General features: G+C 57.3%; 4 protein-coding genes across 4 annotated transcripts; 2 read left to right on the forward strand and 2 right to left on the reverse strand.

Moving 5' to 3' along the window:
• Positions 1 to 290: 290 nt before the first annotated feature.
• C8Q71DRAFT_710696 (tryptophan synthase beta subunit-like PLP-dependent enzyme) lies at positions 291 to 2,095 on the forward strand (the record flags this gene model as incomplete). The annotated part of the gene is made up of 5 exons (XM_047920760.1): positions 291 to 341; positions 391 to 806; positions 859 to 1,627; positions 1,684 to 1,787; positions 1,843 to 2,095. The coding sequence occupies 5 exons, from the start codon at positions 291 to 293 to the stop codon at positions 2,093 to 2,095; spliced, it is 1,593 nt and encodes a 530-aa protein (XP_047777209.1).
• Positions 2,096 to 3,747: 1,652 nt separating this feature from the next.
• C8Q71DRAFT_121352 (uncharacterized protein) lies at positions 3,748 to 5,769 on the reverse strand. Its single transcript, XM_047916393.1, has 3 exons — positions 5,480 to 5,769; positions 4,521 to 5,420; positions 3,748 to 4,466 (listed from the first exon to the last, which is right to left on the reverse strand). Exons 1-3 carry the CDS (start codon positions 5,523 to 5,525, stop codon positions 3,823 to 3,825), a joined length of 1,590 nt encoding a protein of 529 aa, XP_047777210.1. The 5' UTR covers positions 5,526 to 5,769; the 3' UTR covers positions 3,748 to 3,822.
• A 1,054-nt stretch (positions 5,770 to 6,823) lies between these two features.
• Positions 6,824 to 8,392, reverse strand: C8Q71DRAFT_710943 (N-terminal C2 in EEIG1 and EHBP1 proteins-domain-containing protein; the record flags this gene model as incomplete). Its single annotated transcript, XM_047920777.1, has 3 exons — positions 6,824 to 7,438; positions 7,495 to 7,635; positions 7,688 to 8,392. 3 exons carry the CDS (start codon positions 8,390 to 8,392, stop codon positions 6,824 to 6,826), a joined length of 1,461 nt encoding a protein of 486 aa, XP_047777211.1.
• A 1,240-nt stretch (positions 8,393 to 9,632) lies between these two features.
• Positions 9,633 to 11,120, forward strand: C8Q71DRAFT_908602 (uncharacterized protein). Its single transcript, XM_047929000.1, has 2 exons — positions 9,633 to 10,716; positions 10,771 to 11,120. The coding sequence occupies exons 1-2, from the start codon at positions 9,715 to 9,717 to the stop codon at positions 10,852 to 10,854; spliced, it is 1,086 nt and encodes a 361-aa protein (XP_047777212.1). The 5' UTR covers positions 9,633 to 9,714; the 3' UTR covers positions 10,855 to 11,120.
• The last annotated feature ends 635 nt before the right edge of the window (positions 11,121 to 11,755 follow it).

The following is an 11,755-nucleotide window of genomic DNA, read 5'->3' on the forward strand; positions in this document are numbered from 1 at the left end:
TTATCAATTGCTACGCAGCACATTTGTTCTATCAGGCCACGTACTATCCTGGGTAGGAATGCCGGAGGTTCTTCTTCGAAAACAGTATACGGCCCGCTCAATGACTTCCAAAAACAGCAATACATCGCATGAGCGCCCGGCCGGGAAATGGCGAGTCATCTGCACTCATCTGCAGCTGCAACCGATCCAAAGCCTACTCCAGGCCAGCCTCATACTCGCTCGCATTGCGCTCGCAGGAGATCTTCGCTGCACGAACCCTGCATCTGGATCCACAACGGTATCGAATTACAATGCGCTACTTCTCCACAAGAGGGGCTGAACAATTGCTCTCCTTCGAGGAGGTAGGTCGCTCGGTCTTTCGCGAGCAGGACTTTGTTAACGAACACGTAGACCGTCTTGACAGGCCTCGCCCCGAATGGCGGTCTCTATATCCCAGAACGAATCCCATCTCTCCCCGCTGACTGGGAGGAACGCTGGCGCGACTACTCCTTCCAAGACCTCTCAGTAGAGATCCTGTCGCTTTACATATCCCCCTCTGAGATCTCGCACGACGAACTGCGCACACTGGTCGACAAGTCTTACAGCACCTTCCGCCACCCAGAAATCTCACCGTTGAAGCAGCTGAGCGACAAGACGTATGTGCTGGAGCTCTTCCACGGCCCGACGTTCGCGTTCAAGGACGTCGCGCTACAGCTCCTCGGGAACCTCTTCGAGTTCTTCCTCGTGCGGCGGAACAGCAGGAAAGGTCCCGGAGAGAAGCGGGAGAAGTTGACTGTTGTTGGTGCGACGAGCGGGGACACTGGGAGGTGAGCACGCTCTCCCTTCGCCTGGGATGTACGCACAGACCACTGTACACAGCGCGGCGATTTACGGCCTGCGGGGCAAGGCGGACGTCTCGATCTTCATCCTCCACCCGAAGGGGCGCGTCTCGCCGATTCAGGAGGCGCAGATGACAACGGTTGCCGACGCGAACGTCCACAATCTCGCGGTGCGCGGCACATTTGACGACTGCCAGGACGCGGTCAAGGCGCTCTTCGCGGACACCGCGTTCAACGCGCGGCACAGGCTCGGCGCGGTCAACTCGATCAACTGGGCGCGCATCCTCGCGCAGACGGTCTACTACTTCCTCGCACACTTCCACGCTCGCCGCGCGCACCAGCTCCCGCAAGGCGCACAGCTCCAGTTCGTCGTTCCCACGGGCAACTTCGGCGACGTCCTCGCGGGCTACTACGCGAAGCGCATGGGCCTCCCGATGGGGAAGCTGGTCATCGCGACGAACGCAAATGACATCCTCGCGCGCTTCTGGCGCAGCGGCGCGTACGAGAAGGTCGACTCCGCGCCTTCCCCTGGTGCGAGCGACGGGAAGCAGGCCGTCGCCGGCGTGCGCGAGACACAGAGCCCCGCGATGGACATCCTCGTCTCGAGCAACTTTGAGCGGCTGCTTTGGTACCTCGCGTACGAGGAGCAGGGCGCGAGCGCGGACGACGTGGCGCGCGTGCGGGCAGCGTGCGCGACGGTTGACGGCTGGATGCGTGCCGTGAAGGTGGACGGCCGCGTGCAAGTCCCTACGGCCGTGCTGGAGGCCGCGCGCAGGGACTTTGTGGCTGAGCGGATATCGGACGAGCAGGTGCGTGTCGCCACTGTGTGCGTACGTTCGATGATACTGAGGGATGTGCCTGGCAGACGCTAGAGACGATCAGATCGTACTACGGTTCCTCGCCGTCCTATATTGCCGACCCACACACCGCGGTTGGGCTGTGCGCCGCCGGACTCGTCAGCCCTCACAAGTAGGTCTTCTTCCTCTCATCTCGCTGCATGGCCACTGACATTTTCTGTGCACAGCGCGCCGAGCACGGTCCAGGTAGTCTTGTCGACGGCGCACCCCGCCAAGTTCTCCGAGGCAGTGACGCGCGCGCTGGCGGGCGAGCCAAGCTTCGACTTCGCGCAGGACGTGCTCCCTGAGGAGTTCCGCGGGTTGCTCGAGCGCGAGCGCCGCGTGGAGGACGTGCCGAACGACATCGAGGCGGTCAAGGCCGTGATTGAGCGCTACGTGGGCGACGGGCGGGCGGCCGTTGAGAAGGGCGCGAGTGTGTAGGTGCCACTGCTGCCTATGTGCATGAACACCAAAAATGGATTGCGACTGTGAGGGAGGTGCGCGGACGATCTGTAGCATGTAGTTATGTTTGTACTTACTACCCCGTTCGCGAGGAATATAGAATGGGAGGACCGTGACACGGGAACGTGCCACTGAGCAGTACTAGCTGGTCATCGTGTCTAATGTGGTACTTACATAGAACAGAAAACATAGAAGATGAAGGCCTTGGTATTCAGGACCATTGAGCGCATCGCAGCTGAACGACAATTATATGTTGGTTCGTCCCCTAATACCCTGCCGCAACACTGATTCCTGCGCACTGAGCCATTGCCGTCATGGTGCACATCCTCTTAGTCTAGGGTATTATACGCTGGTTCACCTCCGCGAGAGATGACTGGAATGTCGATCTGACATACTTATATACATATCCAATCCGGCGTGACACCATTTGCAGGGACTGCTCATAGCGCAAGACCTCGACGAGGAATGTCAAGTTGACGCATACGCAAACGTCCGTTCCGAGTTCAAACACTGGGACCTTGCTCAGACCTTCCTTAACCACTTTACCTATCCGCCCGGCACACGATGCATGGCTCGCGTTTGCGGGTTACGATGTTTCCTGCAAGTATGCATATTTGGAGGCTAGCCTTCCGGATGCTCGCGAGGTCCTGCGCGCGATGAGCTGCCGATGTTACCTTTCCGAAACCTTCCCCACCCAAGTTGAAGGCTACGTTACAAGCTTGACGAAGACTTGACCCGTACTGCTGCAAGAGGCTTCCTTGACGAGTCCATCCACGCGGCGCACACTTACAACTCCATCACCGAACTCAACCAAATCAGTGCTTCTGCCTACGTCCGCCTCTTGGACTACCATCGCCGCTGCTCTATTGTTGCCGAGTCCACCATTATCCGACACGTCTACGCGGATAACCCACGCAGCAAGGAAAGGTGTTGGTTCACTTGTATGTCCAAGAATGGCGAGTCATTCTGCCCTTCTGGAACACACAGGACTGTGGAGGACAGCTCTGCTATCGTTATCGTTGATTGGTTCCATACTTTCTTGAAGCGCTGCGAGAGTCTGGTGAAGGATAGGCCATCCGGCAAAGAGATCACGTCTCAGGATACCACTCTGGACGCTGTGGAGAGTGCCTGGAAGTGCGCTCATTGCGAAATTCGGGCGCGGAGGGACTTGCAGGCATTCGTGCCCTCGTTGATGACCGCGATCGACAATGCAATAGCAAAGGCAAGTTGTTGCCTATGCTAAGTCCCAAACCAACTCATATCCGTGATGCAGGTTTCGTTGGAAATCGGTGACTGAGGGTGGTTACCCACTCCGGGGCCCATGTGCAATCAGCGGTGTTGAAGTTTTATTGCCATCGATTGGTATTCAGAGTTTGCTTGTACAGCTTGGAGCAAACCAGTTACTATAGTATGCAGTGGTACAGATAAACGTTTAAACCCTTACTCGGACTCAGCGTGCCCGCACCACCCGTATTTCACCACCTGCTGCCTGCATAATCCGCTCGGCAAGCTCATACTCCACGATCCGCCTCTGTAATCCACGAGGCGCGCTCACTGAGAGCACAGATACAGGGTCCGGCAGGTATTATTACGAGGAGCTTGCAGAGCCTGAGGGGAGCCATTGCCCTGAGTGCGGTCCGCGAATGTTGTGAACATAAGCGCCCGAATGAAGGTCCATAAATGCTTAATCACCGACTCACCTCGGGCTATGGGAGGCCGGAGTGCCTAAGAGGAAGGATGAGGAGGTGTCTCATAGAGAGGTATTGTCGGTGAGTAGTGTAATATATTGGATTCCTCTTCTGGACTACAGTGACCAGCCCACGAACGTTCCACGGAGCCAACAGTCGCGATATTCCATCGGAGAGCTTCTGTGCAGCCATGGCCACAGTTCCCTCCGAGTTGAGGAACTCCCATGCACTGTAGTCCACGTCGACAGAGAATTCGACCGACGTTAAGTTTCCGAACACAGGTTGTGTCATCGCTCGATGGAGCGGGGTCAATGTGCGCGGTTCCAAGTCTGCGTAGAAGAGATGTGGTCGCGTACTGAGCCGGGAGAACCTCCCGGTCAGTCGTGTCGTCTGGTGGATCTTGATACACCGCAGGTCGGGGCTGCGTACTGTCCTGAGTACGGATTCCAGCTCCTCTAGTACGAGATGCCACTTCTCGCGTGGCTCGTCGTCCAGAGCACAGGGGCGCAATTCGAATCGTATGGTATGCAGGTTTGGGCTGTGTGCAAACGTGCAATGCGTGTCGATGCTATCTGCAAGCAGCGCAATCTCACTCCGTGAGGACGGACCTGTGTGAGGAGTTTGGTGAACCGAGGGCCACAGAAACTCGAGGCCTAGGTCGTCTGGTGGAGCGCTGTCAGTCCTGAATCAATCGCCAAGATCACACGGATACTGACCATCGGAGTGGAGATCCATCTCATGTAAAGATAACAGCGCTTTTCCGGCAGCCTCGAGAAGCACATTGACTTGCAGCGACATGTTGAAGGGGCTCCGCCAGATGGCGAGATGGCTGAGAGTGGCGCAGGCGCAAGACCCGGCGAGCCACCGCACGAGCGGGATGATAACTGCAGGCGTCAGGCCCCAGCCTAAGACGAGCTGCTCCAAGCGTATCCGCGTTGGGTGTACAACAGGCGCGAGCGGCAGGTTCGTCTCGAATACGCCGACGCCGACTTTGAAGCACTTGAGCTGCGGGAATGCGCAGATGATCTGCCGCAGCTCGCTGAAGCAGCGGAGCCTGAACCGGAACAGTTCCAAAGTGGTCACAGCGCTGAAGAGAGACAGTGTGTTGAAGAAGCTCGGGTGCATGAGTGGGTGTAGCGACGTGTAGAACACCAGCCTGCGCAGGTGGGGCATGAGCGGCGCGAAGATGAGAGGAATGGCATGCGCGAAGACGTCCCGCTGCCCATCGACCCGCAATGCGACGGTCTGTGCGAAGCATTCGGGAGCACGAGCGTCCTTGTAGGCGAAGGCCACCAGGGAGTCGAACGCCGGACGACTAGAGATGGCGATATCTCTGTAGAGGACACGCATGCTTGCCTGGTGCCACGCCCGGCAGACCATTGCGCAGTAGGCGAGGCTCCCCTGGGACATTATGTCCATGATCAACTCAACCACTTCGAACGGGATGCGCCCGGAAAGGGAGCGCGAGAGACTCGGGTGGGTATGTCTTCTTGTTGGCCAACCCGCCTCAACGCTTTCCCGCCGGCGAGACTTCTTGGCGTAGTCTGGGATACCGTATATGAAATGTAGAACCTCCTCGAATGAGGTAGTATCGGTGAGATCAGGAGGAGGGGCTCCTGTACGCAATGCTGTCAATCCTGATATCACGAAGTGAGGATGCAGAAGTAATACGCACTAGGGATCTCCGGGTCTGTGAATATAGAATTGGCCTTGAGCGACATGCCGCCGGGATGAAGCTGAAGGCTTGAGGAAAGGCTAGTACATTGCAGCTTCGATTGCCGTCGACCGCAACCACGCCGTGTGAAAGGCAAGTCATGGAGAGTGACAATCGCGGGACAGAACTGTCACGTCATCGCAGGGCAGTGCTTGAAGATGTGGTATGCTTGACTGTAACTTAACAAGTAAGTGTTTCGCCTCGCTGCTGTAGCGCTGAAGGCCGAAATCATGATGTACATGATGCCTGGAGTCGGGACTGTGGGCATCCCTAGCCCGCATGCTGAAAACGAGTGTCTTGAAGCTCGAAGGAAGTCGCACAAAGCGCGGTAGAACGATGGCGACTCGGATGTGCGATTCCTTCAAACTTCAAGACCATCTCTGAGCTTTGCCGCAAAACAAGTGACACAACACTAAGTGACAGTTCCGCACCGCGTTAGGCAAATGGTGATAAGCTCTGGCACAAAGCTAGCTGTTCCAAGCGTATTCGCGTCGCATGGACAGTCGGAGCGGGCAGGTGTCCATCTCGACGAGCTTGAGGCAATTGAGGTGCGGGAACACACGGATCATCCACCACAGCTCGCTCAAGCAGCACAACGTGGACCGAAACTGTTCCAATGTTGTCAAAGATCGGAAGAGGGGCAGCGTTAAGCAGAAGTGCAGCGACGCGTGGAAGACCAGCCTTTGCATCCGCTCGAAGATGAGAGGGACAGCGTCGACAAAGGCATCCCGCTGCCACGCAGCGTCCTTGTCGGAGCACGAGCGTCGGTTAAGGCAAAGTCGGCGAAAGCACCGTGTGCTGGGCGAACAGCTACAGTGAAGACCCCCTGTAGATGACGCGGACTCCTGGTATTATGCCCAGCAGACCAGTGCGCAGGCAAAGCCTCGTCGACCACGTCCCCCCGAGGGGTTGTAGTACCTTACCAGCGTACACCGACTACCGCGTGGGCCCGAGCATCCTTTCACCTGTATCAGTAATTTAGTCGCCAACCCGTTTGGAAAGACAAGACGCGCGTACGGCTTACCGGTGTGGCTCTCCGGACGTCCAAAGTGCGGAGCTGTGACACCAGCACGGCCCAAACCAAGAAAAGGTATTATGGTGATACATAAGAACTAAGCAAAACCTAGCAGACTACAATATAGTCTAAATCCAGTCCGACAGAACGTAAAAAAGATGAGAAGGTCAACGAACGCAATAACCATAGCGAGCCCGCACAGGCCAAAAGTGAGAAGAAACCAGAGAAACGAGCGCGCACCACATGCAAGGAAGTGATTATGACATATATGACATAGATGCAGATCCAACTCAAGCGTGGATCGACTCCGTGTGTCGCTGCGGCAAGGGCGACGGGAGTTTGAAGTGCCTGCCAAGGGGCGTCCCCGGGCGAGTGCGGACCTTCCACCACGCACCCTTCGCATCGCGGGGCGACTCGAGCGGGTGCAAGTCTACAGTACTGTCCGCCGCGAGCTTCTCCACACTCACGTCGACATGCATCCCGTCGCTGCTCCCGCTCCGAGTCGAGCTCCGCGCGACGGAGTACGAGTCGCTCTGGGAGTCGACCGAGCCGATGCTGCCGACACTGTGCTGCCGCGCCGCGGCTGGCGCGAAGTACGTGAAGGGCGAGGGCGCGGGTGATGCACTCGGGAGGGGGTTGAACAGCGTCTCGATAAGGTCTTCCGTCGCACGCAGGCCCGACGCAGACGCGAGCCCGTCTCCATCGGCACGCCCGTCCGCCTGCATGAACGTTTGCAGCCCGGGGTGGGTCGCATGCGTGAAGTCGTCGAGCTGCCGCGCGATGCTTGTGCGCATGAGGTCGTTGTTGGCAAGCAAGCCTGTCACGGATGCGAGGATCTCGCCCTTGCGCAGCGGGGGAGGGCGGTAGTTCTTCGTACCTCCAATATGCTCGAGTGTGATTGTGAGCTGATTATATGCGTCAGTAAATCAAATCAAATCAAGGAGAACGATCGGATAGCTACCTTGAGCGTGGCGTTTGTCTTGCTCTCGCGGAGGAGGTAGCGTCGAGTGACGGGCCCCGCATCAGCGTATTCTGCGAGGTTGAGGTAGACAGCACCCAGCCGGGGTTGCTTCGGCGCGTCCGGATCTCCCGGGACCACTCGCTAGAGGCGATCTTCAGCACTCCTCGCGGCGACGTAACACGAGGCTACGCACCTGCATCACCACCAACTTCACTTCGTTCGGCAACAAGTCTCCCGTCTCCCGGTGCACGTCCATCTGCACGGCCACGTTCACCTGGTGGCCCCACTTTACGTTGTAATTCTGCAGCGGCTGGAAAGGGGTAATCCCGCGAGCCACTGCCGTCGTTGTCGTCGAAGTGACGGATGCTGCAGATGCCGTCTTTCGCATATCTGCTGGTGTTGCTGTCGCTGGGGTGGTGGGTGGCATTGCCGTGTCAGGGGTATACGGCGTGAGGAGATCGAGCGACGACCCGCTCGCATGACGATACATTTCGTCCTCAGTGCCCTCGTCCTGGGGGCTGCTCTCGTTTCCCTCCTCATCATCCTCATCCGCCGGGGTCACCTCGATGGCGAGGCCGAGCTCTGACGCGCGCCCCTTGCCCTTGGCGCTGTTCCTCCCCTTCGAAGACCACGACGGGTTCCCGCGCATCCTCGAGATCAGTCCGGAGCGAGTTTGTGCATTCTTGAATTTCCAGCGTACCGCGAACTGCCCGTTGATGAGGGGGACGTTCGACAACTGGTCTATCTCGACATTCACTTGGAATAGCGCGTGTTTCGGGATGAACTGCCCGAATTGGTTCAGGAGGCCGTGGCCGAGGGCGTGCTGCTGGAAGTCGGAGGTCGACTCTGAGGAAGTCGAGGCCGCGCTCGGGGTGGTAGTGGTGGGTGAGGACTTCATTGGTTCATGCAGCATGGCGATAGGTGGTGTTCATATGTCGAGGGAAGGAGAGACATGCCGCGCAGACCGGGGCCGCTCAAGTTGATGGAGACGGAAGCGCTGGATGATGCTGCAAGAGGCTTGGACCCGTCGAGGACCGGTGCAGACCGCGCAGGCCACTCGGAGGTCGACGAGGCTGGGCAGGTCGTTGTCTCGTAGCACGAGCTGCCACCTGCGTAAGCGTTTGGCCGGCGTTGTCGTGGTCACGGTACCGACGTGGGTAGCAACACCCTGACTAATGCGAGCGAGAGTTGGCGAGCTACGAGTGTTGCCTCGAGGTACAGTATATATTCAACGGAATGTGGTAGAGGGTAGAAAAAAGAGAGACGAAGCATGAGGGATCCGTCGCCGGGTCGAGGGCACACTCGCCGCAGTCACCAGTGCGCGAGCAGCCACTTTCGGCCTCCACGTCGCCGGTGGTTACTGTAGAGCCGATCCGAACCGGCTCGCCTTACATCTGAGGCGAACCCACATTATCCACCCTCACATTCACTCCGGCCGGGCTGAGTCAGGCTCGAGGTCCTCTCAACATTGCCCCTGCAACGACCAACAAGGCAACGACGCTACAACGAAATATTGAGCTGTGTTCTTTTGCATCACGCGTGCCGTGACAGTCAGAGGCGGATTGTCGAATACCTATGCGCTCCCGTAGCGGATTGTGCAGGCGAAATGCGGGTGGTGCGGGCACGCTGAATCCGAGTAAGGGTTTGTCTGTACCATGCAATGCCCTTGACCCCAAAACGTAACTTAGCAGATGTACGCTGGATATGTACATGGGATGTTGGCGACTTCGATCCTTGCATGGGTGCGACCAACTAGATTGGACGTGCGCTGATCGTTAAGTCGATTGCAGACTTCGTTGTGCCGCATTGCTCGAGTATGGCTCGCAGATCTTCCCTGAAGGATGATCCCCATGGGAGGTGCGGTGAAACGACGTGGCTAGCCTCCAATGTTGGAGTTCGATATGGTTGGACTTGGATAATGGCACTGGCAACAGGAACGAAGATCTGTTGTTTGAACACAACACATCAAATCCTTCGTTGCTCTGCTTGCTACGGGGACTGCAGCCGTTCGGTAAATTGGCGGATGGGAGAGCGGAGAGGAGATGTATGAAATGTGTGCGTGTTCGGACGCGTGGAGGGCACGTGACCGCGACTGCCTGGGAGAGCGTGTCTTCCTGGTGGCTTCAGCTCGCTCAGTGGTTGCGGGCTGCGAAGATCCTGCTCTTCGTCGACACGGCCATACGCGTCTACGGCCGCCGCATATCTACCCTCATCGCTGCGATGGGACTCAAGTCGTTCCTTCGCTCGCTATTTGCCCACTGCAGCCTGCCGTTCATGGCTACCCCCACCGAAGAACTGCCCATGCAGCTCAGCCAGCTACTCCAGCCAAATGTGAGCCAGCCGCTAGATCCGACTCAGAAGAGGCTCTTTGATATGACCAGCCTTGAGAACTGCTATCTCAATGGCAATCCAAAACTCTACGACTGTGTTATAACCAATGTTTGGCTCTACAAGGCAACATCTCTGTCGAACCACGAGTTCATCGTGCTCAACGTCACGTACCATGGCAGGGACATTGGCTTCCTGCGGGCGGAACGCACCGTCGACCGTCCGGAGTCGAACGGGTCTTCCTGGACGCCGAACGCGTCTTCCTGGAGCATCTCCACCGTCTCCAGCGTCTCCAGCACCTCCAGCGGCACCGCACCCGCATCTCCGAGCCTCGGTGTTCCTGCTCACGACATCGTCACCCTATGCGCTACAGAGAACAGGCAACTGTTGACGAAGGACGGGGAACAGATTGCGCATAGTGCCTTGGATCCTCCCCCCAGCTTTGCTGCCATTGTTGCTGCCTGCTTGGTAGTGAGCCGGCGCAAGCCATTCTACGAATTGCTTAGCGGCCAGTGCTACTGGTTCGCAGGCGTCGTGATCCGTCTTATCTGTGATGACGGCGCGAGGCTGGAGCGAATACTCGATACCAAACACAAGGAAGGCGAATGGCAGAACTTCCTCCGCGTCATGTCAGGTGCGAGGATGAACGCAGGAGCTGAGAAGCTCAGGTCCAAGTACACAGCGACCCTGCTGCAGCTCCGTAACCAAGCAAATACCAGAGTGCAGGAAGCAGGGAGGCAAGTGGAACTGCGCGAGGAGGCAGAGAGGCAGGCGGCAGAGGAAAGGAGGCGGAGGGAGGTGGTGGAGAGGAAGGCGGCAGAGGAAAGGAGGCGGAGGGAGGAGGCGGAGAGGAAGGCGGAAGACCTCCAACGAATGTTGAATGAGCTGCGCGCGGTGAGCACCTCCGCGATAGTATCTGTACTGTACTTTGCTCAACTGTCACGTCAGTCCCAGGGACTGACAGCCGCAGACACCGCACCCGAGGCCACGCCGACTGACGGCCACGGCCAATCGTCAAGCATGTACGCTTGACCCACCCCGAATGGCCTCTACTTTGCTGTTCGTTCTATCCGCTATTGCTCCCATCTTTGCCCTTGTTCGTCGTTCGTCTGCAGCCCCAATCTGATCCTTCTCCTCAATACTAAACACATCTCGCTCTATGTTGTGTACTACCATTACGACTCGGACTCGGTTCTGCGTCGCTCTGTTGTGCTGTACTCCATTGCTCGTCATCCTTGCTTTCGTGCTGTCGAATGTATTCACTGATCTATGATTTTATGCCGCTGTTCACAGTGACTGTCTTGATGAACGATATCGTAGGAACGCCGTACGTACCGCGGAGTCGTATGGGGCGCGACACGTCCATGCATATGACAGCCATGTAGGTACGGTAGCACCCGTCCGTCTGAGGACTTCGCTGGTATTCACCGACAATAGTGAGCCTTGTTGCACACGAGGAGTACCGACCCCGGACCTAAGCCTCGTGAGGGTGCAACTTCAAGTTGAATGAGGCATGGAAGTCATGGACACGTGTATCCTTTCAAGCTTCTAACTTAGTTGGCAAGCTCAGCGAGCATGGAGTAGGCCAATGAATGTGTTCCCGACGTATGCCCCGTCAAGCACTCCTAGTGCTCAGCGCTCAGCTTGAAGGAATGAACATGCATACCTACATAGACGTACGATGGCGGCCATGAACGTTTGAACTATCGAACCAGCATGACGATAGGGTAATACTTGGTTCAATTGTCTTCTACCTACACCGACCTCGGCGGTACATCGAACGAGCGGTCAGGCAGACAGTATGAGTACGAGCGTTGACAGGAGCAAGGGTGGCGGGGCCGACGAAAGGATCGACAGGTGCGCGCAGCTAACTAATACTACGGATACCCGTAAGTCAGTATCTAATATTCCGAAGTACTCGTACGGTGCCCCG

Source organism: Rhodofomes roseus (genome assembly GCF_022264815.1).
Source record: "Rhodofomes roseus strain CIRM-BRFM 1785 chromosome Unknown C8Q71scaffold_14, whole genome shotgun sequence".
NCBI lineage: Eukaryota > Fungi > Basidiomycota > Agaricomycetes > Polyporales > Fomitopsidaceae > Rhodofomes > Rhodofomes roseus.